The sequence below is a fragment of the Fusarium odoratissimum genome, assembly GCF_000260195.1.
Source record: "Fusarium odoratissimum NRRL 54006 unplaced genomic scaffold supercont1.25, whole genome shotgun sequence".
Taxonomy (NCBI): Eukaryota; Fungi; Ascomycota; class Sordariomycetes; order Hypocreales; family Nectriaceae; genus Fusarium; species Fusarium odoratissimum.
Window position 1 is genome coordinate 102,870 of NW_022158778.1, and position 24,836 is coordinate 127,705.

The 24,836-nt window shown below is 49.4% G+C and overlaps 9 protein-coding genes across 15 annotated transcripts; 4 read left to right on the forward strand and 5 right to left on the reverse strand.

Moving 5' to 3' along the window:
• Positions 1–3,565: 3,565 nt before the first annotated feature.
• On the reverse strand, positions 3,566–5,499 carry FOIG_12135 (uncharacterized protein). Of its 2 annotated transcripts, XM_031212890.1 has the most exons (3): positions 4,732–5,460; positions 4,588–4,668; positions 3,566–4,478 (listed from the first exon to the last, which is right to left on the reverse strand). In XM_031212890.1, exon 1 carries the CDS (start codon positions 5,417–5,419, stop codon positions 5,081–5,083), a length of 339 nt encoding a protein of 112 aa, XP_031057186.1. In that variant the 5' UTR covers positions 5,420–5,460; the 3' UTR covers positions 3,566–4,478; positions 4,588–4,668; positions 4,732–5,080. The 2 variants fall into 2 exon arrangements, with proteins under 2 accessions (XP_031057186.1, XP_031057185.1); XM_031212889.1 differs by having other exon boundaries at positions 4,588–5,499.
• A 501-nt stretch (positions 5,500–6,000) lies between these two features.
• Positions 6,001–10,156, forward strand: FOIG_12136 (HAL protein kinase). The gene is made up of 2 exons (XM_031212891.1): positions 6,001–8,670; positions 8,734–10,156. Exons 1-2 carry the CDS (start codon positions 7,294–7,296, stop codon positions 8,863–8,865), a joined length of 1,509 nt encoding a protein of 502 aa, XP_031057187.1. The 5' UTR covers positions 6,001–7,293; the 3' UTR covers positions 8,866–10,156.
• A 3-nt stretch (positions 10,157–10,159) lies between these two features.
• On the forward strand, positions 10,160–11,329 carry FOIG_12137 (sarcosine oxidase; the record flags this gene model as incomplete). The annotated part of the gene is made up of 1 exon (XM_031212892.1): positions 10,160–11,329. One exon carries the CDS (start codon positions 10,160–10,162, stop codon positions 11,300–11,302), a length of 1,143 nt encoding a protein of 380 aa, XP_031057188.1. The 3' UTR covers positions 11,303–11,329.
• A 1-nt stretch (position 11,330) lies between these two features.
• Positions 11,331–15,247, reverse strand: FOIG_12138 (uncharacterized protein). Of its 2 annotated transcripts, XM_031212894.1 has the most exons (3): positions 14,368–15,247; positions 13,357–13,739; positions 11,331–13,282 (listed from the first exon to the last, which is right to left on the reverse strand). In XM_031212894.1, exons 2-3 carry the CDS (start codon positions 13,575–13,577, stop codon positions 12,205–12,207), a joined length of 1,299 nt encoding a protein of 432 aa, XP_031057190.1. In that variant the 5' UTR covers positions 13,578–13,739; positions 14,368–15,247; the 3' UTR covers positions 11,331–12,204. The 2 variants fall into 2 exon arrangements, with proteins under 2 accessions (XP_031057190.1, XP_031057189.1); XM_031212893.1 differs by having other exon boundaries at positions 13,357–15,247.
• Positions 15,248–15,625: 378 nt separating this feature from the next.
• Positions 15,626–18,152, reverse strand: FOIG_12139 (uncharacterized protein; the record flags this gene model as incomplete). The annotated part of the gene is made up of 5 exons (XM_031212895.1): positions 15,626–15,842; positions 16,911–17,023; positions 17,567–17,591; positions 17,821–17,897; positions 18,033–18,152. 5 exons carry the CDS (start codon positions 18,150–18,152, stop codon positions 15,626–15,628), a joined length of 552 nt encoding a protein of 183 aa, XP_031057191.1.
• Positions 18,153–20,479: 2,327 nt separating this feature from the next.
• On the forward strand, positions 20,480–21,483 carry FOIG_12140 (DNA-directed RNA polymerase I and III subunit RPAC2). Its single transcript, XM_031212896.1, has 4 exons — positions 20,480–20,810; positions 20,864–20,955; positions 21,003–21,079; positions 21,130–21,483. Exons 1-4 carry the CDS (start codon positions 20,661–20,663, stop codon positions 21,252–21,254), a joined length of 444 nt encoding a protein of 147 aa, XP_031057192.1. The 5' UTR covers positions 20,480–20,660; the 3' UTR covers positions 21,255–21,483.
• On the reverse strand, positions 20,891–22,405 carry FOIG_12141 (NADH-ubiquinone oxidoreductase 14.8 kDa subunit). The gene is made up of 5 exons (XM_031212897.1): positions 22,003–22,405; positions 21,887–21,948; positions 21,617–21,763; positions 21,436–21,546; positions 20,891–21,380 (listed from the first exon to the last, which is right to left on the reverse strand). The coding sequence occupies exons 1-5, from the start codon at positions 22,043–22,045 to the stop codon at positions 21,369–21,371; spliced, it is 375 nt and encodes a 124-aa protein (XP_031057193.1). The 5' UTR covers positions 22,046–22,405; the 3' UTR covers positions 20,891–21,368.
• A 62-nt stretch (positions 22,406–22,467) lies between these two features.
• FOIG_12142 (uncharacterized protein) lies at positions 22,468–24,662 on the forward strand. Of its 4 annotated transcripts, XM_031212901.1 has the most exons (4): positions 22,720–23,091; positions 23,147–23,436; positions 23,501–24,224; positions 24,284–24,574. In XM_031212901.1, the coding sequence occupies exons 1-2, from the start codon at positions 22,789–22,791 to the stop codon at positions 23,288–23,290; spliced, it is 447 nt and encodes a 148-aa protein (XP_031057197.1). In that variant the 5' UTR covers positions 22,720–22,788; the 3' UTR covers positions 23,291–23,436; positions 23,501–24,224; positions 24,284–24,574. The 4 variants fall into 4 exon arrangements, with proteins under 4 accessions (XP_031057195.1, XP_031057194.1, XP_031057196.1 ...); XM_031212899.1 differs by having other exon boundaries at positions 22,468–23,091; positions 23,501–24,662; XM_031212900.1 differs by having other exon boundaries at positions 22,703–23,091; positions 23,147–24,224.
• On the reverse strand, positions 23,282–24,719 carry FOIG_12143 (uncharacterized protein). Of its 2 annotated transcripts, XM_031212903.1 has the most exons (3): positions 24,389–24,719; positions 24,017–24,327; positions 23,282–23,952 (listed from the first exon to the last, which is right to left on the reverse strand). In XM_031212903.1, exons 2-3 carry the CDS (start codon positions 24,215–24,217, stop codon positions 23,521–23,523), a joined length of 633 nt encoding a protein of 210 aa, XP_031057199.1. In that variant the 5' UTR covers positions 24,218–24,327; positions 24,389–24,719; the 3' UTR covers positions 23,282–23,520. The 2 variants fall into 2 exon arrangements, with proteins under 2 accessions (XP_031057199.1, XP_031057198.1); XM_031212902.1 differs by having other exon boundaries at positions 24,017–24,719.
• Positions 24,720–24,836: the final 117 nt, after the last annotated feature.

A 24,836-nucleotide genomic window follows, 5' to 3' on the forward strand; every position in this document is an offset into this window, starting at 1 on the left:
AACTGCCAAGGCAGCCAAAAGCCAGTTAATGCAAAGCCGTTCTCGAATCTTACCTCTAATAAGATCTGCAATGTATCTCGCACGAATTAGGAGCACAGGCAAGGGCTTCGAGCAGGCGTAGCCAGTAGATAAAACATCTTCACTAGATATTAAGCCTGATACGCCGGTTCCATGCTGGCCGATGAGGAGATAATTGTCCTAGCACGGCTGACAGAAAAGCTCTGCCAATCTCGATACGTGTTCGAGATCAGTCAGCTAGGTATCTCGTCAGAACAGCAACGGTGAGTGTCAAGATTAGTCGCGGCAGCGGGATGCTCTCCCGAAGACGGGATATAAAATTCGGGATGACTCCTTCGTCATGCATAAGTGGGTGCCACTGTACAGAAAGGCACCAGGAACACCCGACGCCACGTGGAAACCGTTGCTCAAGGTGTCACTATACATCAAGTGTACTATGAAGGCTCAGCCGCCAACCCCTTAGGGTTGCGATTGACGGCCACCAACATGCTGCTGTGAGACACAATTGGGTATGTATGGTATGTATGTTGCATGGGCCCGCGTCGCTATCTGGCAGGGTCAAGATGAAAACTTCGATAAGCTTGTGCGGGCTACAGGGATAGCTTTCGGCAGCAGAACCGGGGTTGGCTTGACGGGTGTCGACTGGGTGTAGTGAACCAGTGAGCGCTCGGCGATAGAGCACGAGTAAACGGTGAAGGCACTTTGTTGTCGGTGTAAAAGATGCTGTGTAAGATGTTTGCCTGTATGTAAATCAAGACGGTGTGACGTCAACACGAGATAGTAGATTAATACAAATATCGAAAAGATTGCGGTCTAGTCCTTTGCTGTCTATCGCTTGCTAATGCCAGACCAGGGAGTCGCCGAAATATCCCATTTTGCTAACATGTTGGTACGTGGTGACATTGCGATGCCCACTCCCCATGGGTGTTGGGGATGGAGCGTCAGGTATCGTACCTCTGGTAAATAAATGTTGATATGTGATGGACGCGGGTCGAGCGGTGAAGGGACCCGACCCTGCGCATGTGTAAGGTATCCAATATGAACATTCCTAGGTCAAGGAAAAGTCCTTCAGGTATTATGTCAATTTCTCTCCTTTGACATGAATCGTCCAAAGACGTTGGCATTTTTAATCGATTATATTCCAAACACAGGTCGCTAGAACACATGGAACAATCCTTATATGTGATAAGGTTTTGTTAGAAGACCAGCCTACAGGGATGTGCAAGCTTTCACCCCTGCAGGCTGGGGCTACGTTTATAAAAGAACCCTTAAGTTGAATGCCACCATGCCGATCAAGCTGTGTAATTCGTGATGGTTGCATGCAAGAAAGTCGGCAGCCCTGCTCAGTGCAAAAGCTTCAACAATACCTAGGCCAGACGTGAACCCGAGGATTGCCGAGTGAGCATTACCCAGCTGCCCAGCGAGCTGGGTGGACACCAAGCTGGAGTTCAACGAATCGGCATGTTGACTTGATTGACCTGGTCGGAATATATTACCTAGTATTTCCGGGTAGCTGAGGCGGATAGGATGTCAAGGTCGGAAGAAGCATTCGGAAGAGTCAACCCTTTTGCGTAACTCAACCCTTGAAGCTTGGTGGATTAAGCGAGCGGGGCACGGTTTCGAGCAATCTGGAGGCCTCTTCTTTCTGAACAAATCTCACAGAAAGAAAGCCCAGATGTGTTGGCTGTCAGAGCTAGCTCAATTGAGGGCTGGTGGGGACGAAAGAGCCCCAGACCGTAGTGTCAGGGAGAGAGGATTCCTCGAGTAATTCTGGGGGTTGACAGAAGGGTGCATATGCGTGAACAGGACATAGGAAAGGATGCCTACCTACCTTGTGCAGCAGGCATCGTATTTGGAGAGATCCAAACAAGAGAAGAGCGGCAGCGGCAGCGGCAGCAGCTCAGCAGGCCACGCCGCTTTGTCACATTTTGTGCGGATGTGTGGAAATACCTCATAGTGTACTTCAATTGATATCGAGAATCCAGTACAAAGGGAATCGATTCGTTGAGGGGTGACTTTGGCCTCCTGTTTCCTTCAACTTGGTGGTGTTGTTGTTGTTGCTATTGCTAGCACGATTGCTCATGTTAGTAGCTGCGACGCATGCCACAAGGACAAAACGTACACCAACAGCTTATCAGTCGCTGTTTCTCGTTGGTCTCTAATGAAACTGTAAGGGATATTGGACATATTGGACGTACATATTTGATACAGATGCGTCTCAATGCCAAGCTAGCCCGGTTGTAAGGGCCCGTACAAAGAGAGGAACAACGTTACAGGACTCGTTTTGAAGCGACGCTACCTCATCTACCCTAAGGTACCTATCACTGGATCTGACTTACCTACCTACTTCATGTAAATGGGTGCCTTCCGAAGGTTTCCAAGGTTGTGTTCTTTCTAAGGATGTGGACGAAGTACCTACCTTTTCTCGAGGCAGCCACCACCGATGTGGAAGAAGCGACTTGTGACTGTAAGGTATGTAGCTCTGAGCTGGATCTTTTCTTCCCTTCCCGTATTCGAATTGGATGCAGCCAACTTTCCTACCTTACATGTACCTAGGAAGGTAGGTATTTATTCATACTCGACGGGAGCTGTGCAGAGAAAGATTTCCCGGCCCGGTGTTTGGCCTCTTTGACGATGAAGTTCTTTAGTATCTTACCTACTTACCTACAATGCATTTCCTGAATGCCGATCAGTACGCACAGCGTTGCATACGATCCTATCAGTGTCTAAAACGACAGGCCAATTCATGATAATCATGATATACTCGTATTCTTCTTCACCCAGGTACATTTGCAGGGTTCTACAACAAGCTGATGCCAATGCTGTAGGGCCAGCCAATGACCTGCCAGCTATCTTCAAGGTGGGCATGGAGCACCAAGTACATACCCTAGGGACCTAAAATCCCATGCTCAAAATGAAGCCTCGGGAGAGTGCGAAAGCACATGGCTTTATAGTCTTAATGAGAAATTAGAGGCAAAATGGAGCCGAAACGTTACCACTGACAAGAGACTATATCTGAGATTTCACACACGAACTATTGGTTTCGATGTACTGATCGCTGGCCATGTTTATGAAAATTCGATACCACGAACACGTGTCTTGGCGGGTTAACAGGATACCTTTCCTTGAAAGATTGATTCTTGACTAAGGTATGGGATGTTGCTCGAGAATCGACGATCCTACCCACCTACATATATCACCAGATATTTCTCTCTCTCTTTCCATCATTACTAACAAATGTTTCATCATTAGCGAGGTAATAATTAAGAGTCTCAAACAGAACTGCTTGCAAGTCTTGGACCAAGAAGTTTCTCAAAGGCACATTTCAACTAGCGCTGCCATCACCTCCACAATTCCGACATCCCTGTCTAGCCGGATCTCTGTCCCTGCCCATGCGCCATTTCTTGGCATTTCTGCTAAACGTTAGGTTACCTTAGTGGGGTTACCTTAGTTGGCTGGGGTCAGCACGAGGTCGAGGGCACGTATCCAACAAAATATCAAATACAAAAAGGCTTGAGCAGACCAGGCTGGCCTTCTTGTCACGTTATCGGGAGGAAAATATCACGACTCTCCATTTTTAAAGGCAGATTCATGTTACAACTGGAATATTCCATGACTGATGAATGTCACGTTGATTTCGGCTTGTGTGAGGTTCGGATAAGCCTCGAACAAGCTGGAAATCAAAACCACTCCCAGAGCTTGGTCAGCCAAACCATCCATGGCACATGTCAATAGGTACGTAGGTAGGTGGCAGTGGAGGCGGTAGCTTTCCAAGCCAGGTAGGTCGAGGACGTGATACAAACACTACCTTACCTACCGCATCCACGCCTACTTTCCGAGATCTCCTACCTAGTTTTGTCGTACAAAGCACCCTTTGACTCGCGCATATCAACGACATGGCCGTTAAAACTTCTAACCGCGGCAGGTTTTCCTTTTGCTACCAGGGTGCATTCTAGCCCAGCCATTGCTAGGTAGACAATACCCATTTTCGAATCGTGGGAAGCTTTTAGAGAGACGCAACGGCGGCCAGTCAACCCCCTGAGGGTACCCGCAGGGATGCACCGCACCACACCGCATCGACCGCTGAAGTGCATCGGCTCTGCTTTGAGCTGGTGTTATTCATTAGCGCTAACGTTGAATCTGGCGGTACGGGCACGGATAGAAATGCGGCAACTGTTCCCCAGTGCTGCTTCAAACATGCTCGAAGAATTAATGGAACGTAGGAAACCAAGCATCAGTGAGGTCTGGGTGAACCAAGCCCTAGTGCCCCTCCGCCGCCGCCTCGTTATACCACAAACAGATCAGTACCGCGCGGCTGGGGGACAAGAACTTTGTCTAGTGTCTCGCCTCTGTACATAATGCCATGCGATGCGATGCAATGCAATGTAATGCCTTGCACCGCCATGCCGAAACAGTCACCACGTCCTATCGTGTGGTTTGACCCATACTTCGCACCTCGTCTTGAGTCGTTATTGATTCTGTCGTATATTGTAGAGGACCGGATCTCTGCTTGCCGGTGCGGTGCGGCACAAGGCTCACAGATCTGCCGTCATACATTTAGATGCTCACCTCGGTATCCCTGATTGGCTCGCTGCTCTACGTCACAGCGTCTGTCTGGGTTCATGTGCGTTGGACAACATGCAATTGCAGCTGATATGATATCGAATATGAGCATGCAGTAATAGGTAGAAGCGTTCTGTCGGGGAGTAATACATGGAAGCACGTCCCCATGTTGCAGGGGTGTCTCCGCCGCAAAGCTTGGCTGTATTTTGGAGGTCCGTGGTCCTTTTTTCGGTGATAACTAGATGAAAGACAGATAGAGGTTCAATGAGAGGTAGAGAAGGGTACCCCGTACCAAAACGTACTTCATGTGTGCCCCTGTTGCATGACAGGCGGGGCTTGATGGTTCCCGGCTCGATGTACTGTGCCGTCTTGGCCCAGTTCACAAGAGACCTGATGGAGCGGGTCTTGCTGTCGTCCAGAGTGGCATCGAGCTTGAGTGAGAATTCCCTTTCTGGTACCTGGAACTCATGACGCTACATCATGACTACCTTGAGGTAGCCTACTCCCTCCGCGGAATAGCGCTGGTGGCACCTCCTTTCATGATGGATCTTTCTGGTGAGGGCCAGGGCTCACACAGACGCCCAGAAAACCCTTGACTGCTGTGGCAGATGTCGGAAATAATTGAGTGACATAGACGAGAGATGTTTGAAACAGCGGATTGGGTGATCGACCAGCAGAGCTGTCGTGTTTTAGTACGGAAACATGTCCTTCTGACCACCGCCAGTGCAGCCTCCGGCCCTCCTTGCTTAAGCAGGAGAAGCGCTTTTGTTCCTCTGCACCGGGGGGCCAATGCACTGTACCTCCGAACGTGGATTATAGGGCATGATGAAACTGACATTCAGCAAGAAACTGACTGAGGTATGAATTGGCCGATGAAGAACCTGATGTAGTCTGGAACTGGTAATATATGGGAATGCATGATCAAGGAGACCCATAACCAAAACCATATGATGCCGGCGCCGCTCCGGCTATATGGCTTCTATGTAGGAGTCTGATGTTGATGTCTACCTTAGTAGTTAGGTAGCTTCCGAATTACTGGCACTTACGAATATGCTTCTTGAGAGAGACTTGGTGATGGGCAATGCAATGCTTGATAAATGGTTAACAGCCGCTGGTCCTTGTGGCATCCAATCTTGCTCCATTTCTCCAGGAGCGAGTCCTTGTAAATGCTAGGCAAATTACAGAAAGACGGAGCTATAATTTTTTCGTTCTTACAGCGGTTCCATCCATGCTAACAAGTACCTGCCTACCTGCCTTCGGATTAACCTTTCAGGTACATGCGCCTTCATAATATACATCACACTTCGTAAAGTACTCGCCAGTACTGTCTGTCATTCAGTCACTGCATCTGGGAATTTTAATTTGGGACAGATCGTTCGAACTCTTCACTGCTCAACAAGTTAGCCTTGTTTAATAATTCCCTTCCTTCCCTTACCTTCCCTTACCTGACCTGACCTTGCCTAGGCCTAGGCCGTTGAAGAGGTAGGCTACTCAAAACCCTCACTCACTATTTCTTCTTGCCTTCCGTCGTCTTAAAAATTCCCGCTTCTCTTTTTTCCCACCATTACTTCTTTTCACCTTCCACTGCTCTTCTCTACCCTTCCTCTCTGTCTCACCCTGGCTCCTGTCCTCCTCTTTGTTCTTGTTCTGCTTTGTTTAGCAGCTACGACAAAGATTGCTCGCTCCCCTCATCTTTTGTCGTTGGTATAGCTGCACGGGCTTCAGAGCCCATCAACGCCTATAGGCGTTTGTTCTATAGCGAGCGCTGCCACTGGGAAGGGCGAGAGAGAATATTGCGTCCAACTTGCAGTGCACGAGGAGCTGGGCTGTTGAATTCGAAATTACCTCTATCCTCTCGTCATCGTGACCCAGGTTTGCTACAGGTTGCTCCGTACGAGCTCCAGTTCAGTACCTTTCTTCGCGACAAATAGTGGTCCCTAGAAGCCGACATCCTTCCGTGACCTGCATCCGCCTTGTCTTGGCGTTCGGCATCATCATCAGCCAAGAAAGAGTTCACTTACGGCTTTGAGCACCACCTCGGAGTGTCCTCTTTTTATTCGAGGTTTTTCCTTTTTGCTGTTGCTGTCTTCTTGCTACTTCTTAGCTCGATAGCTCTACCTCGGAATAAGCTCTTTGTCGGTATTGTTCGGGACTTTCAATCAATTACATCGGTCCCACCAAACAACAGAGCGGAACAGAACAGAACCCGCCACTCTTGAGGTACGGGCTTTTTAGCCACTATCACCACCTCCAATCCGATACCTACACTGCAGTACATACATTTCAGTCCAATACGTTTTGCCGCTCACCTTTTGCTTCGCCTCATCTCCACCCCCCGCCAAGATCGGTGACCCAAAGACAACTCAGATAATCCCCCACTGTCCTGTTTTTGATCACTCGTCAATCTTGTTCTGCGCTGCGCTGCGCCATTTGACCAGAAACTAAAATCTCGCGCTTCTGCGTTCGGCATTTCTGTTGTTACCTGGCTTACTGCTGTGCGCTGGCTTCGGTTGCCTGCCAACTGAACCGTTGCTTCTAGACTTATCCGTTGCGCAACAAACCCTTATTCGAGTCGTGCTCACTGACGCCCGTTTCTGGTGTCGCACCAAGTCGTCGCATATTCTACAGTCACTTTGTTTTCTCGACTCTTCGCCTTAACTACCCTCACCAATACCCGAGACAGTGACTCTTGTCTCGTATTCACTTCCAAAAATGCCCACTGCATCTGGTTCCCCAAAACCGCCCTCCGCATCGAGCTCGAAACCATCCTCGGTTAAGTCTCAGGATGGCGTCAAGAAGTCCCCTGGTCTAGCACCACAGAATGGTGCAACCACTGATAATGGAAACCCTCCCTCAGACACGCATCTCAAGCCAACAGCCTCAGTAAAGAACCGTCTCACCCGCATGTTCTCATCCAAGGATACGTCAAGAGTTCCGACTCCCGCCCCTTCGACTGTCGATTTACCTAATCGCCCGCGGGCTTCTTCCACAAACGGCACCTCTACACCCGCGGCAAAGACTTCGTCCACCGAGAAGGGTAGCGACAAGGCTTCGCACAAACCGACTGACAAGGCCACGACACCAGCCAAACCCGCTACGAAATCGACCAGTGGCAAGGAACCCTCTCAACGATTTGTTCTAAATCCGGAAGCACAAGGTGGCCATGAGCATCATCTAAAATCTAGTCGACGTCAGGAAAAGCTCTCGGATATGTGGAGAGCGATCATCGGCAAGAAACAGGATGCAGCCGCCGAGCACGATCTATCGCTCGTTTCAAATTGGGTGGATACACTACAGCAAGAAAAAGAAGAAGCTGGCGATAGAAAAGGTGGACCCAGCGCAACGACAACCCTGGTCGAGAAATACGGCAAATGCCAGGAAGTGGTCGGTCGTGGTGCTTTTGGCATTGTTCGAATCTCCCACAAGAAGATTGGTGGCAGCAATGAAAAGCTCTTTGCTGTCAAGGAGTTCCGACGCCGACCAGAGGAGACAGAGAAGAAGTATAGCAAGCGACTCACAGCCGAATTCTGCATATCGTCCTCGCTTCGACATCCCAACGTTATTCACACACTCGATTTGCTTAAGGATGCCAAGGGCGACTACTGCGAAGTCATGGAATTCTGCGCTGGAGGAGATTTGTACACTCTCGTTCTCTCAAGTGGGAAGCTCGAGGTACAAGAAGCCGACTGTTTCTTCAAGCAGATGATGCGAGGTGTCGAATATCTTCATGAGATGGGTGTAGCGCACCGTGATCTGAAGCCAGAAAACTTGCTCCTGACGACCCGTGGCGCCCTCAAAATTACGGATTTTGGCAACGGAGAGTGTTTCCGAATGGCTTGGGAGACGGACGCGCATATGGTATCTGGCCTGTGTGGTTCTGCTCCCTACATTGCCCCCGAGGAATACACGGATAAGGAGTTCGACGCCAGAGCTGTAGATGTGTGGGCTTGCGGTGTCATCTTTATGGCAATGCGGACAGGGCGACACCTTTGGCGACTGGCCAAGAAGGATGATGATGAGTTCTACGCCCGTTATTTAGAGGGTCGCCGTGATGAGGAGGGCTACGGCCCCATCGAATCTCTTCATCGGGTAAGTCCGTTCAATGTGATAAGGGCCCAAGGTACTGTGCATCCCGTGCTAACTCTGTACAAGGCGCGATGCCGCAATGTCATCTACTCGGTTCTCGACCCCCACCCGACTCGACGCTTGACGGCCGCTCAGGTCCTTAAGTCAGAATGGGTACGTGAGATCAAGCTATGCAAGGCTGGTGAAGAGGGTCTATGATGATGGTGATGGTGAGGGTGATGGTCAATTTGGGGACCTCTGAACTCGAGCGATTCAAACTCGATGAGTAATCGACTCGAGTTGGGCCTCCGGTAACGGTCCAACCACGAAAGGGACTTCTAGAAGGATGACCAATATCGGGAGGCGGAAATAGCGGGTTGGCGTTGATGGCTGCGTTTGGCGAAGCAAGCCATGTCAAGCCACTGATGATTCGACAACCCATCGTTTGGACTATTTCTTTTGTTATTTTAATCGAGCAATGGTGTTGGGCGCATTGTAAACAGAAACATCGTCTTTTTTTATATCATTTTCAAGCGTATCATGTCCTGGCAGGGTGGCGGTTCCTTGCATTTATGAGAAAGGACAGCAGGGCTTGCTTATTGCCCAGGGGTCGGGTCGATGGAATGGGGAGGCTCAGTCTATTTACCCTTCAAGACCATTTTTGTGTTACAGGAGGCTGCATCTTCAAGACACAGCGCGCCATGGTAAAGATAAGGCAGGGCAGGACGGTGCCGGGCAAACACGAATGGGTATGAATCATGGGAAGAGAGAGGCCTTTGGTAGGCCAAGAGGTCTAAAGCCGAGCAGACAGGAAGTTCAGTTCCAAAGACATCTGGTTTTGGATTTGTCTGTCCCCAGAGGCCAAGAAGAAAAGAGGCGTAGATGATATACTCCTGTCGTTGACGCCCAAGAAATATCAAGCAAAGCAGAATAGACAAGAGGTTGTTCTCATGTCAGCACAAAGATGCCAAGAGCACATATCCAAGATTTTTTGTCTGTTGGTTCAATTACTGGCGTCACACATCGTTGGGAGAGCTTCAGTCCCTGTGACTAGATTGTGATGAGAGTGGCAGGTTTCCGCCTCTCAAAGCATCCTCAGATTTCAGCACAGTCCTGACTATCGGCACAAGTAGCCGGTGACATGATTCGTCATGAACTATTCAGATCTGTCTGTTCTGACTATACCCACAAGTGTTGATATCGTGAATCGGATAGCCTATCCGGTGTAATTCGCGGGGGACGTTGCGGGAGCATGTTCCGAGTCTTGGTACAAACCCCCCAAACCCAATTACCGTCATATTGTCGCTCAGCAGTGACACAGCATGGTAACCAAATGTAATACCTAGCTCACAATGTAACTGATAATGCTGGCTGTACCTCAGATGGGCAGTCAAAGGCCCAGGCTCGGGACATGATAAATACCTATATATCACCCCATCATCAACCCGTACTGAGTTCAAGCTCATCATCCTCACACTTTGCTTATACATACACTCTCTCATAAACATAGACGATGGAACAATACGACGTCGCCGTAGTTGGTCTCGGTGCCCTTGGCAGCGCCGCAGCTTATCAAGCTTCCATCAAAGGCGCCAAAGTTGTTGGCTTCGAGCAATTCGAACTGGGCCACGTTCGCGGCGCTTCGCACGATACTTCACGTATTGTCAGAACCTCATATGGGGCTCCTGAGTTCGTCGCCCTCGCTCGGTCAGCTTATAAAGACTGGGCGGAGCTGGAGAGGCGGTCGGGAATGAAGATGCTGACTATCACGGGAGGTGTCGTCTTTCTCCCACAGAAGGGGCCAACGCCATCGAGTGACTTTACTACTAGTCTCGATGCCAACGGCGTCCTCTATGAGGTTCTCACGCCCGAGGAGACCAACAAAAGATGGCCTGGGTTCAATGTTCCTCAGGGCGTTGATACCGTCTTCACCCCTGATTCGGGCATTGTTCACGCCGCAAAGGCCGTCATGACGCTCCAGTTCCAGGCTCGCTTCAACGGCGCCGTCCTCAAGGAGAACACACGCGTCGAGGCTGTGACGCCCCAACCCAGCGGCGGCGTAACGATTGAGACTTCTCAAGGTGTCTATCACGCTCGCAAGGTCATCATTGCTGCTGATGCATGGACGAACAAGCTCCTCAAGCCACTCGGCGTTGAGCTCCCCATCACCGTCATGCAGGAGCAGGTAACCTACTTCAAGCCCTCTCGCGAGCACGAAGCACAGTTTGCAAACGACAAGTTCCCCGTTTGGATCTGGGGAGGTGAGAAGTGGTTCTATGGCTTTCCTCTCTACGGCGAACCCGCGCTCAAGGCTGGTCAAGACGCTGGAAGAAACGACATGAATCCTGAAGAGCGTACATGGCGGCCCTCGGAGAGATTGAGCAACGAGCTCAACGGATTTCTGGATAGGCTTATTCCCAAGCGAGGCGATGAGTTGAGAACCGTCACCTGCCAATACACAATCACGCCTGATCGACAGTTTATCATCAGCGAGTTAGAGAAGCACAAGGATGTTATTCTCGCTCTCGGTAACGCACATGCCTTCAAGTTTGCTCCCGCTATCGGTCGAGTTACTGCTGAGCTTGCATTGGATGGGAAGACGACTGATGATATCTCAAAGTTTGGGTTTCCCAAGGCAACACCCAGCAAACTGTAGTCCTTGATGGGGCGGATATAACCAAGGAAATGAATAGAAGAAGAGGGCTTCTTTGTAGAGGTTCTACGTCTATTCAATATACATATTATTTGCGTGTTGTATATTCGGACCACTCCTGATATATAGGAACATAGTTTTGTAACCAGATTGCCTGTGTTTCAAGGAATGGATTATTTATGTCACAAAGGAAACTACAGAGACTTGTGAGCCAAGTATCGCCTTAACAGTTATGTCAATCCTATTTGAAACTTCACCCTATTTCCAAATCCGTACACCACGCGAGGTCTACAAAAACCGTCGCCAATAATAGATCCAAGCAAATCCGGGCCAATTCCTGGCCAAAAACGACATAAGTATGCAAGAAGAAAAAGATAATCACCCCCCTTCGTCTTGCTCATACCCGGGTTCTGGCAGCCCACCAGACCAAGCGATTTCCAATAACCAAATAAAAGACGAGAATAAAAAAATAAAATAGAGAGCCACAGCCGGATGTCTGTCTTGTCCCAGTCCCGATGTTGCGAAGCATCCGTTGCAATTACATCAAGAATAGTAGAGTCCCTGATCAACAACCACTACACCCCAGTCAATCGACAAGTGGATGGTGCTTTGAATCGAGGAGTAGATTGTTGGTGTGTAAGATTGTTGCCTCCAAACATTCGGAATATTGACGGACAGTATTCATAGCGTCGTCAAGATGAAAAACATTATGTCCACCCAGTGAACCTCCAATTCCGTGAACCACCGAATCATCCAACCTTTTAAAGCCGATCTGGACGTATGCCACACAGTAAGATGGTTGAAGTAATAAACAGAAATAACGCCTTGATTGTTAGGCTAAGAATATGACCAAAGCGAGCTGGTCGTTGTAGTAAAGATTATTGTTGATTCTTGTCTTTGAGGTTTCACGAGTGAAATAGATCCCACGCGCGTTCGCATAATCGGATGAACTCTTCCTTCTTGGCTCGCTGAGTTTCTGGGCTATCCCGTCCGGCACCAAAGGGCCCACGACGAGTGGGAGCAGGTCCATGGCCCAGGGGTGGGCTGCCATCCTCATATTCAGCGCGTGTCCTTCGCCTGCTGGTGCTAGCGCTTCGTGAAGCATCCACAGGTCGACTGCCGGGAGCTGGGGAAGGGGGTGTCGGGGGCTGGTGTCCACCATAGTGAACAAGCTTAGGGAGGAGTTCGGGTCGCCCACCAGCAAGCTCCTGTTGCGCTTCCTCAGCAGATCTGTACTCACGACCTCGTCCAGGCGTAGGGGCCTGTGGAGGTGGAGGGTGGCCAGGGGATGTCATCGGTCCACGAGAGCTGGGACCACTAGGGTAGAGAGACTGAGGCTGAGGAGCATTGTCGGGATGCGCTGACAGGCCTTGGCCAAATACATCGCTGATAGGCGGTAATCGGTTGGCCGTTTGGGTAGCAGGAATGTGGTGGATATGAGAAGTACTCGAAAGGTTGGAAGGCTGGTTGGTGATGTGACGGGTCATGGGAGCAGGATGTTGACGTCCTGTAAAGCTGTGGCCAAGAGGCGCAGACTGGATAACTCTCTCGTTGGCAAATTGCTCATGAGAGGGCGCAACGATGGAGAGGCCAGGGGCCTTATTTCTTCTCGACATGCCGGGTGTCTTGGCGGCGAACTGTGACACGGGATCTTTATCGGGACCGTCTCCCTTGGCAGACTGCTGGTGAAGTCTAGCTTCGATGATGTGTCGTTGTTGTTCTCGGACTGACATGCTTCGCTGCAGCTGCTCCTTCATAACAGGGTCTTGGGTGACAAAGCCAGGAGACAGGCAGGCGATACCAACTTCTTGGATAGCAAGGCCGTCACGGGCTGTCATGGGCCGTGCCGAAGTTGGTTGGTTAGATTTGGGTGTATTCTTGGACAGGTCAAGTTTGCGTGGTCGAGGTCGCGTATGGGTCATGCTGGGAGAGGCAGGCTCCTTCTTGACGATAATTCTAGGGGGCGCGCCGGCTGATCGTGAACTGCAAGGGCAGGTCAGTAAGGGAGTGATCAATTGATGGCGACGACTTGGTCAATTGATTGAAAATGTACTTACGCGCTGGAGGGTGATGATTTGGCACCCTGGCCCGCAGCTTTAGGGCTGCTGCTGGTGGAAGATTGGGTTGTCGCATGCGATGTCGAAAGGTTGAGAGAAGACCGTTGTGCAGACGGGGAAGTTCCAACGGTGGCAGCCGAAGTAGAGGGAGCGGGTAGTTCGGGGTTGGAGAACCTTTCGTGAGGAGCGGGAGAGGGAGCCATTGCAATTGCAGCACTCATAATGAAAAGAGTGCGAGTGCAGGGTTGTGGGAAATGGCGACAGGTGGTTCGTGTTGTAAGGAGACAAGAGCGGGAACGGGAGAGCTGCAAGGAGAAGCAGGAGGGAATAGGCAAGGCCAGTCAGCGAGCCAGAGTGAGCCGAGTACCTGGGTTTTTCTGGGTCTAGGTTCTCGCGAGTTAGAGGTTTCCTTTCTTGTATTGACTAGCGAGTACAGCAGAGACAGCAAAACGGATCGAAACGAATCGGTCGGAGACGACCGTAAATGTGAAGTGAGACAGGAATGGAAACGATCGTGAACGTGGCCGACTCGAGTCAGCACACGATTCGATTCGACTTTGGGTGAGTCTTGTCGCAGGAGTGACGGACAAGAAGGACAAGAAGAGCCAGAAGAACGTTCAGAACTAGAACCAGAACCAGAACCACACAAAGGGAGGCTGGGCTGGGCTGGGCTGGGGCTGAGATGGGCTGGGCTGGGGCTGAGATGGGCTGGAAGGAATAATAATATCGATAGCTCAGCTCAGGCGACAGAGACCAGATATAGAAGCTGGTTGGTCCGTTGGTGGTGGATGGTTCGACGACGGCTCGCTCTTCTTTTTTGCCCTGCGCGCTCTGACTTGGGTCCAAGCTCAAAGCGGGCGGTTCAGCTCTGTGCGAGATGTGACAGAGCAGAGCAAGCAGCAAATGAAGCAAGATCCAATCTGCTTTCCCTTGTTCTGCATGCAAGATGGGAGGTAGAGAGAGGGGGGGGGATTCAGAAGGGAACAAGGGGAAAAAATGAAGATGACGAACCGAGAAGGATAGAAGAAGAGATAACCCGGTTGTTATTTCCTCTCCTCGTTGCAGTTGCGAGTAAATGATTAATCGAAGGAGGGAAAAGCCAGGGGCGTCAGAGTGGCCTCGGTCGATCGACTGGCGACTTGTTTTATCAAATTCGGTACGGGGTGGGTTGGGTTGGGATGTTGGCTCCAGCCCGGCAGGCCCGTGTTTCGCGTGGTTTCGCTCAACTCAGTTGGTTTTAGTTGGTTCCCGAATTCAGTTGGTCGTTGTAGTAGGTCGTCGTAGCGGGAAACGACCACCTGCACAGAATTGCTTTTTCCGTCAATTGGAGATGCAGTAGCGCGACCTCTTGGCGACTGTCCTTCTGGAGGGACGTCCCTGATAACTGTGCCAATCTGTTACAGCGAGAGAAACCCAGATCCAGATCCAAATACAAATCGACAAAGATCCTCTCTTGTCGATATAGGCTGACTGTGTGATTAGGCCTGTAAGTACTGACGGTGCAGGCAGTTCAAGCGGCTAGCCAACAACGTAAATATGCAAGACCGTGGGCCAGACGCAATGGATCAGCGAATGAAGAGATTCTCACAGCCGACTGTAAATGTGACGAGGGAGAGGCGTTGGTGCCGGCGGTAGCAATAGTACAGGAGTGGCAGCGAGCAATCACAGATAGTCGCAGTCCCGGTTGCACGTATCAATCAAAGTCAAGCTCTCGGAGATGGAGGTGGGAGAAGGACGCAATGTCGAAGGAAGGAGCCGAAATCTCTCGACAACAGCGAAGAAGGAATAACAGCAAAGGTTCACCAGATCGTCAATGAGGGGTCAGTTGGGGACCTGGCGATGTTTTATTTGGTGCCATGTATTTTATGAAGGGGGATACGGAGAAAAGTGACACAAAGCACGACGCCTGGTTCGTATCTTGAAGCAATGGATCCAACCCGGCGAGACGAGCCAAGGGACAAGGATGCGATCGAAAGAATAGAAAATGACTGGGGTGCGCCTGGTTGGCTACATGTCTTGAGTCTGTCGAGGGGGGTGAGACTATCCAGCACCAATCCAAAGCCTGAGAAAGGATGAACTACCAGCTTGCCTACGCATTTATTAAACGTAACAGAGAGCGGTGCAAAGGCCCCTATTCCAGAGCTACCTATCTTGTCGGTTCGTAGAGATCGAATCATACCGACCAACAAGACAAGAATAAGACAATGGTAGCTATCCGAGGCCTACATACCTAGATAGAACTGGCAAATTGACAGGCCGACAAACGTCCTCAAGGAAACAGCACACGAGGCATGGCGAACCAGGGTCCGGGGTGGTCCTCACCTGAATCCTGCTGCTGGATGCACGCGACCCAAGCCAACCGTCGGCCACTCGTTGTTGACCTCGTTGACATAAATTTTGCTCCCACCGTTGCTGGCGGTTTGATATTGATAATACTAGCAAACCCTTCGACGTGGCCCCAGTTGCTGCTGCTTGGTCGCAGATCCCTGTTCGAATTGTCGGCCATGAACCTCATATGCGCACGAGTTGTGTGTAATTGTTATATTGGCCGTGATGTGCTGCTGTGATTTTCCATTCAACCAGCATGTGATGTCCTTTGGCTCCAATGTACCGAGCATGATGGAGTATCTGGCTCCATCATGTGTCGTTCCTTATTTCCACTCGTTGATCCCAAATTCGTTTGACTGACGACTGACTAATACTCCATTCAGACGCTCTCTCTCTCTCCCTCTCTCTCTTTTTTTTTTTTTTTTTTTTTTTTTTTTTTTTTTTTTTTTTTTTTTTTTGGTCTATACAGCTTCGCCTGACCCCTGGGTTGAAGATTAAAATCGACTTGACCGCTCCTCAGCCTTGATATACATCTTGTGTCGATCTCGGACACTCAGATAAGCACTTGGCTGTTGAGAAGCAGTGTGTTGGGTTTATAACGCAGGTCTCAGATCACTAATGAGGACAAATTCGCTGTGAGCCGTGCCATCACCTGTCGTACCGTGTTTCCGGTGGCAGCTTCATGGTCTTACTGGGACGGGGGAAGTGGTGTGGAAGGACCTCCAGGGATATCTAGAATCTGAAAACCATTCCATCTCATTCCTGTAACAGCCAGTATCAGCGCCTTGTTCAGAAGGCTTTATTGATGCTCGCCGCTAGTTAACCCCATGGCGCTGGTACGCTAGCGGTCTCAAGGCCGCTGGTTGGTGGTTCGGGATGGGCCAGAGCCGGTCATCTGAAGAACGATGCAACTTGTTTCGTCAGCGGTCCACGAGGAAGTTTAGTTTTAATGTCCATGGAAAGAAAGATTGACAGACCATCAAATAGTGGCCAATGATAGCTTGCCCTTTACCTGTCATCAGCAAACCAAGGCCACTAAAGGAGTATGAAAAAGGGGGGTTCATTGGACGATTCGACATTGTTGCTGATGAGAGGTTTTGACGATTCTCGTTTACTGGCAAGTGATAGGTGAGAATACCTGGTACCTATCGCAGCTACGAACTCTCATCCCATCTAGGTTTGTATGTACCTTTACCTTTCGGCAAGCTCAACTCAACCTCACCTACCCACGGAAGTCAAAAATGCCATGCATGTACCGTAGGCAGGTGAGATCGGGGGCCTTCCTCAATGGGGCTCGGGTACATGGGTCGCCCTTGCCAAAGTTCGATTTATCCCATGGCTAGGAGAAGGCATTCCGAGGCAAAACCAACATCCTCATATCAAAGAAATCTTGGAGTGCCATGACTGCCTCGTGGCCATTGACATCGACCCTGGCTCTTTACTGGGTACTTCACCAAAAACACCTGGCACCTTATTAATCTTCGGTGCATCCCCCAAAGAACCCACTTTCAATGATACGTCCTGTCGTCTCCCCACCATCTCAACTTGCGCACTCTCTCTCACACGCTGAAACTTGCCCCTCACTCGCCCCGGAACCCCCAAACAACCTTAGGGCCCTGACGATCCTTTGATGGATATTGTACACCTGGATAATACAGCAAACCTCCATACCAGCTGCTATGCTAGGAACCACAAGGGCTTCTGGACAAGTTGATAGGAGAATGCCATCACTGCGAGGATGTTTGGCTGTTGATATCAATGGGGTCATGGAGAGAGGTTTGGAAACAAAGGAGTGTCCATTCGTCTTTATATGTTCTTGCAATTGTTTCGGACCGTCGTTTACAGTTGAGCCCCCCCTCCCCTCCTTTGAGCCCCCGCTTACCGTGCACCAGAAGGCAATAGTTTCGCTTTTATAAGTCAGAATAACAAGAGGAAGTTTGTGAATGATGGGCTGATGAAAGGTACAGTGATTATCTCCAACTGTCTCAGTGTGTAACAAATAGTCTTGCTGCTTCAGCACGTTCTTTCGAAATATCATGATCTTCATTATTTACACTCCCTGTTGCGATTTTCTGAAATGATCTGCATACGTTCTGATGTCCATCAATCATGTCTGAGAAAAAAGTCACCACTTACACACTAACAAAACTGACAATCTTTTCCTCCAAGGCTGAGAAACTCGACTGGAACCCTTCGTTGTCAAAGAATTGTGACTGCAGAAATCAATCTGGCATGATCGATACCACAACTGGACTTAAGTATTTTTGGGAAAAGTTCAATTTCGTAACACAACATCCAATATCTGACCCCCGCCATATCACGTTGGTGTAAACATTCAAGAGTCTCACTTGCATCGACAGCGCTCCATTTCCGCCTTTATGACGACGATCCTTGTACGTATTATGCCCCTGTCTCTGATCGGTCCTCTCGTCTTGATCCTGGCCAACCACTTGTGACAGACTCATCATTTTTATCGGCATCAATAGTCCACATTCATTTGATCTCCCTCACGCATGTGAATGAAGAAAGAAACTCTTCACAATAGAGTTGGTTCACAATGGGACCTAAGGCTAACGACTCATGGTACTTGGATAGGTAGCAAGAGTCCGATACAGGAAAAAAAAAAAAAAAAAGGTCAACGCCATGACCCTTGCCAGATGGAAAAAAAGAAAAGGCGCCGCACATCTCCCGCCGCCAACGCCTCAGGTGGCTTTTGGTTGTTTTAGCCAGAAAGTAGCTAGCCACGAAGGCTTTTAACCCATCCTCTAGAATGCCTTGTAAAGGACTTATTAATCAGGTTTTTCTCCCTTCCTACTCTCGCTTCTGCCTCGCCTTCAGCATCCGTTTCTGTTTCTCAGGGCTATGCCCGCTGGAACTCTGGGCAATTGCAATTGCAACTCTCATTCAGCAGCGGCTGTGTTGGGACTGTGGTGTCGTCGTTCGTTCGTCGAACCTCATCTCACCTGAGACGTTGTCTCAGGTTAGCAGCTTTGTGGAGGGTTTCCTCCACCTGCGCTGACACCACACACCTCACGCTACTGCAACGCAACGCCGCACAAATGCCCAATTCGTTCTGCAGCCACCCTCTTCTGGGCGCCGTCGTTTGCACATGTTTCGAATTGTCCATGGAATGGCCTTTGATTGGTTCATCACTATTACCCTCAAACATGACCAGAGCTAATCCGTGTCAATACCTTATGTGGTTTAGCCATCATCTCAACTTATCCCTCCACTATACGGAGTACGTACTTGTCATCTTCTGCCATCCATCCACTGGGCAGTCTTGCTTATGTCAGGCGGCTGAAGGGCTGTATGGTTCTCTCGTGAGGTTCTTTCGACAACCAGGCGAGGTCGTACCTAATATGGACCTCAGAGAATGACCAGGAGTTGCTATTTAAAACATTGATGTTTGCACTATATTACGAGTTGCAAGCGATATACTGGGGGGTCCTTGAAGCTCGCCGAAACAAACTGCCACTACCACAACGTTCTATGAGTTGGAACTATGCTCCGTATGCGGTGGGTATTACTTCTATGCGAGCACGGACGATGTCAACTTGGGTTTGACTACCGATGTAACGCAGATGATGCTGTTACGATGTGAGTTACGGTGAAAAGGCTGTGCCTGCGCCCTTGCATATATAAGTGTATTGTAAGTCGCGTAACTTCATGCGCTCTCGCTCTGAAGCGGTGCTCGATCGAAGGTGCTGACTTCCACCATACCGCTCTAATAGTGTTGGTGAACGAGCATACGTAGTAGGCGACATCAGCCCTTTATTCAGTCCTCCCGACCTAATCAGGGCGGCCTATATTTAGCACGTCTACCTTTTGGTAATCTCATGTTGGTCGCACTACTTTGATGATGTCTAGTAGATGAGGCTTGTGTGTAGCGTAGGATTGATGCACGATATCATAGTCTACGTATACTATGAATGACATCGGCAGGTTACATTTATATCACTTAGTAGACTGTATGCATACTTCCGAACTATGAACTTGCCACCGTCGACTGGTCGCTAGGACGGGACATCAGGAAAATATTGTTCGACGTACACTTGACCGCATAGATACTGGTTTACAGACAAGAAACACCCCGAATATACCACAAGGACCCCCATTCCCTTTCCCAGCGATTTCGCATGACATGTAATAACTTTATGGACAATATGCTGCTGTGATGACAATGCGATCGGAGTTACCCATGATGTAGGGTAGGCAGGTTAGAACGACATTAATCTAACAGAAGCACCTTAGCTAGATATGCAATGCAGTCATGATAAGATTAGTGCTTGGTGTTATGCTATCAGATTAGCAACAATGGACAGGAATGGGGATCATCCAACAATCACCCAACTTGCTCGCTATGTTAAGATTCGGCGGACGATGAAACCCGTGGCCATGACATCTAGACTACAAATCGATCAGAGCGCAAACTGAGTAGAGTATTCAATGCGTAAATCGCATTTTATATACTAACTAGTTCCAAGGAAGTATTGGCGAATCCTATACGATCCTATCTTACCTTAGTGGTTTATAGAGACCAGCCTGGAAAAGGTCAAGAAAGGTCATGCCAAGTCGAATACAGATCAGCAGCGGCTTAATTGTTCTGACTTGACACCTTATAAATTATGGATAAGACATAAACAAGCCTAGACTCCATACTATATGCAGTACACTTTGCAAGAGACTCATGTTCCTATCGAGTTATGCGAGATAGAACACGATGAATAAGTGAGCAGAACAAACTTAAACCGAGCCAATCAGGAGACAAGACTATTTTCTAAATCGAGATGCCCCACGTTGCGCCACATCTCAGCCTCACCAAAAATTTCCAAGAAACAATTCTCAGTGAAAGAGACGGCTTGATATCTCCTTTAGTCACGGCAGATCCATACTTTCAGACCCGGGCGCAAAAGGAATCAGAGTCAGAAAAGGGCTTTCCACCGTTTACAATTTTACTTCTTACAAGCGACAAAATGCCTGCGCGAACTAAGAAGGAAGAGCAGCCACAGGTTGAGGATACCAACATGGAAGACGCCCCAGTCTCCGCGCAGCCTGCGGTGAATGACGAGGCTGTCGAGGATGAGGAAGAAGAGGAGGAAACTGAGCCCCAGAGAGTCCGAATCGTAAGCACAAAAAGAGTGGTGACACAACGTGATATTGACTGACACATCACTAGCTTCCTGGCTCAACAGACACTGCTGCCTCCTTTGAGTTCACTGATGAAGGCCATACACTCGGAAACGCGTTGAGATATATCATCATGAAAAAGTTTGTATTCCTAGCATGTCCTACGAAGCCCAACTAACACATGACAGCCCCGATGTTGAGTTCTGCGCTTACTCTATCCCCCATCCCTCAGAGCCCAAGATGAACATTCGCATTCAGACCTACAGTACGTACACGCAATGCCTCACGGGGTTGTACTTATTAACAAGTATTCAGGTGGAACTGCAGTTGACGCTCTCAAGAAGGGGTTGGTCGACATTCAAGAAGTATGTGATGTAGTCGCCGATGAGTTCTGGACCAAGAGGGAGGCCTACAACGCAGAGCAGGGGATTGACCGATGAGCCCAAAATCATGTGCTCAGGACTTAAAAGTGTTTGCATTCACATGGATCATGATGGAAATAGAGGCGTTTTGAGGAATCCCTTTCAATGAGATATATACACAACCCCTTGTTGCTAGTTGCGACCCTATGCACCCTGTTAGCCTCATCCTCAACAGAGCGCCATGTAGTTCGATGCTCACCTCGAGGAAGCCAGTCATAAAGCTGGATGGTAGTCGCTTGTCACCTCGGAAGTTCTCCTCCTTGAAGTAGGCCATGATGTGATTGGTCTGCTTCCAGAAGTTCATTGTCTCCTGTGTTCATGAGGTCAGCATAAAACCCCCCTGTACATCAATTCATTCCAGCTGTGGAGTTCGAGCGCACCTGGTACTCGGCGTGGGACTTGAAGAGAAGAACGTCTACAACAGAGAGCTTGTTCACAAATCGTTGTCGTTCGAATTCTTGCCGCATACGGGTTCGGATGGCGGAGACGGGCATGGGCATGTTGTACATGGTTTGGACTTCGGGGGCCTATATCTGGTTGATCAGCAGGTGATCGGTCGCAAATCCACTAGCCAAGCTTCGTCGAAAGCCACATGAAGATTAGGAATATCGTGATCCAAGAGAATGTGTCTTGGGTTTTGCAAAACATACAGCTCGAATCCATTCTCGGTAGGAGGAGAGCACTCGTCGCTTGGCATCAGACCAATTGGCCGCTGTTCAGGGCATCAGTAAGGTTTAAAAAAGCAGTTCAATACACCGAGACTCACACTGCGCCGTCTTCTTAGCAAACTGGGTCGGCGTAATGGCCATGGTGGGCAATCAATGCTCTCTTGACGTTGGAAACCAATCTGCTCTGACGTTTCCCAGATTCCCGAAGCCGACGGGAGATGCACGAAAGCACCGTGGTGATACGGTCACGTGAGGACACGCCACACGCCAATGCACCGCCACGAAGCCTATCTTCCACTCATAGGTCTGCTTTTCGTCAGCGGCAAGCACAACGGAGGAAGATGCCTGAAGCCGAAGTACACGGGAAACAAAGCATCAGGAAGTCTGAGGTTGTCCAATAACCTCATAAGGACCTGTTTTGCATTGATGTTTTTTATTGATAAGCGATTATTGGGGAGAGAACCAAAAGAGCCATTAAAGCCGTGTTCCAGTTCGTCGTTGCCTAGGTACCTATTGTGTCCCATAGGCTCTCTAACAACTAAGTATGGCCGACGGCCCGGAAAAAGATTAGCCCAGTAAGACATCTGGAATCTCGTTCATAATTTATAACTGTTATGGGAAGATTTTGAAAGAAGGAGGAATAAGAGCTCTTGTATTATTTTAAGTACCTAAATACGTGTAATTTGCCCTTCATCTCTTCTTTCGGGAGTTTGCTGGTGTTTCTCTTACTGGGTCGGACAGCAGTCGCCTCCACTATCGATTAGGCGCTGGAGGCTAAGTCAGTTTCAGTAGCTAGCAACTTTCTAACGTCATTTCTCGTTGCGACAGGAACACAACCTCAGAAAGAATAACAACAAATTCAGCAAGCCAACGCATAACCCAAGATGCCCGCTATTCGACACTCGTCCAAACGAAAACCCCCGCCTGATGGCTTTGAGGACATTGAGAATGACTTGCTCATCTTCTCCAACAAGATGAAGGATGCCCAGAACAAGCCGCCGCCATCAGGTCCTAGGCACCAAGCGCAGTGGGAAATCTTCCAGATCTCGCATCAACGCAGCCGATACGTATATGAGTTATACTACGAGAAGGAGGCGATTAGCAAGAAGCTGTACGATTGGTTGCTGAAAAACGGCTACGCGGACGCGATGTTGATTGCGAAGTGGAAGAAACAAGGATATGAAAAGGTTAGTGTCCCACCCGCCGTTTGTCTTATGAGGCATACATGCTGACCCTGCCTAGCTATGCTGTCTGCGCTGCATCCAGACAAAGGAGACAAATTTCAACAGCACATGCATCTGCCGTGTTCCACGGGCGGAGATTAAGGGTGACGAAGACATTGAGTGCGTCAGCTGCGGTTGCAGAGGCTGCGCATCAAGCGACTAGACACGACAAGCGCGAATATGAAGGCGACCTAGATGGAGGAAACACCTGCAAGTTCAAAGGAAGAGACGGCGTTGGGCGTATAAATAATTCATCAATACGCATCGATAACGATTCGAGGCAAAAGCGATACATATCGACGCGATGAGGTAGAAAATCCTTTCATTGGCCGCATCATGTGTTTACCAAAAGTGTGCTGATACTCCTACCCAGTCTGAAACTTCATATTTACTTCATCTTTTGGAAAAGCCAGCTCTTCCACGTCCAAACCGGACACTCGGTGGGACAAAGGATAGTGACGACATGGCACCTGTAAGATCTGCCATCTCTGTGTCCGCTGGCTTGTCCTTTTCCTGCTTGTTTTCCACGTTCTTCACCGCTGGTGACTTTGGTGACTCTTTTGATTTGACCTCCGGCTGTGAAGAGACATTCTCGCCCTCCATGAGACTAGCGCGACGTCGAGAGTTCTTGATAGCTTGCGAGTTGGTCGATGACCGGCGGCGATGATGACTGCCATCATTTAGCAGGGACCGCCTACCGTCAATACCGTCTCTGGTGACGGCGAAGAAGAAGTTCTTTGGATACATGTGCTTGTCGATGAGATGCATACGCCTCTTCTGATGTGTCATGCACTTACGCTCACATCCCTCGACAAAGCACGAGTACTGGAGCGCAAGGGTCAGTTGCAGACTCGTAGCGGTCGATGGAAAGCCAGGTTATGGGACTTACAGTATGCTCGCCTTGTTCCCGCTTTACAGTTACTAAAGGGTCGTGGTATTCTTCAATGTGGACGTTGAGCAGATGTTCGCTTGGGAAGTTCTTGTGGCATTCAAGACACCTGTTAGTATGAGACTTGTTGTAATGGACCTCGTATTCGTCGTAGGACCTGAAGGCCAGAGGCTCTCTGTGCGGAGGCAAGTTGCATCTCATGGCTATGGTATCCTCTTCGTCGTCGATGGCGAATTCAAGCTGAGTCACTTTTGACACTGGACGTAGGGACGGTCCCGGGTTCGTCTGTTCAGAATCGGAATCTAACTCTTCTTCGAGCTCTCGTGAGCGCTTCATCCTTTGTTGTGAGCTTGATTGGAAAGGTAGAATTACTTGAGAGCAATGTCCAGAGGATGCAAAGCGGTGAGTACAGGGTAGTGAGTCTTTAAGGAGCTGTTATAGATTGTTGAGACGAACTGGCAAAGTGCCTATACTCTCGCTGGGCGTAGGGCAAGTCAACGTGTCAGGTATATAGGTAAACATGGATGGATTTCATATGATGGGACTGCCAGACGTCGTGGTATATCCTAAAGGTCCTATATTGGAGGTGAGTAGTAGCTCATCCAGTGATATATGGTGGGGTCTACCCTGTCAGGCGCTAGACCAGTTGGTGAACTGGCTGGATGAGGGGCAGCTTTTGCAGCCCCAGTCATGGATGGATGGACTACTAGGCCCTGACAATCCAGTTGGGAGCCGGTACTGGGAGCACGGGCCTTTCTTGAGTTTGTAGTAAATTCTATTGAATCATCATGAACACAAGCAGACAAGCTAGACAGGCTAC

What these genes read in the sequence shown, in the direction of transcription:
- FOIG_12143 (XM_031212902.1), bottom strand. Translation starts at nt 24,352, where the DNA reads ATGAAGCGCTCACGAGAGCTCGAAGAAGAGTTAGATTCCGATTCTGAA. An exon ending in GGGAACAAGGCGAGCATACT is followed by an intron (nt 23,953 to 24,016) that starts GTAAGTCCCATA and finishes CTTGCGCTCCAG; the next exon opens with TACTCGTGCTTTGTCGAGGG.
- FOIG_12141 (XM_031212897.1), bottom strand. Translation starts at nt 22,045, where the DNA reads ATGGCCATTACGCCGACCCAGTTTGCTAAGAAGACGGCGCAGT. An exon ending in TGCTAAGAAGACGGCGCAGT is followed by an intron (nt 21,949 to 22,002) that starts GTGAGTCTCGGT and finishes TGCCCTGAACAG; the next exon opens with CGGCCAATTGGTCTGATGCC. An exon ending in AGTCCCACGCCGAGTACCAG is followed by an intron (nt 21,547 to 21,616) that starts GTGCGCTCGAAC and finishes TCATGAACACAG; the next exon opens with GAGACAATGAACTTCTGGAA.
- FOIG_12136 (XM_031212891.1), top strand. Translation starts at nt 7,294, where the DNA reads ATGCCCACTGCATCTGGTTCCCCAAAACCGCCCTCCGCATCGAGCTCG. An exon ending in CCATCGAATCTCTTCATCGG is followed by an intron (nt 8,671 to 8,733) that starts GTAAGTCCGTTC and finishes ACTCTGTACAAG; the next exon opens with GCGCGATGCCGCAATGTCAT.
- FOIG_12140 (XM_031212896.1), top strand. Translation starts at nt 20,661, where the DNA reads ATGCCTGCGCGAACTAAGAAGGAAGAGCAGCCACAGGTTGAGGATACC. An exon ending in AGCCCCAGAGAGTCCGAATC is followed by an intron (nt 20,811 to 20,863) that starts GTAAGCACAAAA and finishes ACACATCACTAG; the next exon opens with CTTCCTGGCTCAACAGACAC. An exon ending in CATTCGCATTCAGACCTACA is followed by an intron (nt 21,080 to 21,129) that starts GTACGTACACGC and finishes ACAAGTATTCAG; the next exon opens with GTGGAACTGCAGTTGACGCT.
- FOIG_12135 (XM_031212889.1), bottom strand. Translation starts at nt 5,419, where the DNA reads ATGTCAGTTTCATCATGCCCTATAATCCACGTTCGGAGGTACAGTGCA.
- FOIG_12142 (XM_031212898.1), top strand. Translation starts at nt 22,789, where the DNA reads ATGCCCGCTATTCGACACTCGTCCAAACGAAAACCCCCGCCTGATGGC. An exon ending in AGAAACAAGGATATGAAAAG is followed by an intron (nt 23,092 to 23,146) that starts GTTAGTGTCCCA and finishes GACCCTGCCTAG; the next exon opens with CTATGCTGTCTGCGCTGCAT.
- FOIG_12138 (XM_031212894.1), bottom strand. Translation starts at nt 13,577, where the DNA reads ATGAGTGCTGCAATTGCAATGGCTCCCTCTCCCGCTCCTCACGAAAGG. An exon ending in AAATCATCACCCTCCAGCGC is followed by an intron (nt 13,283 to 13,356) that starts GTAAGTACATTT and finishes CTGCCCTTGCAG; the next exon opens with TTCACGATCAGCCGGCGCGC.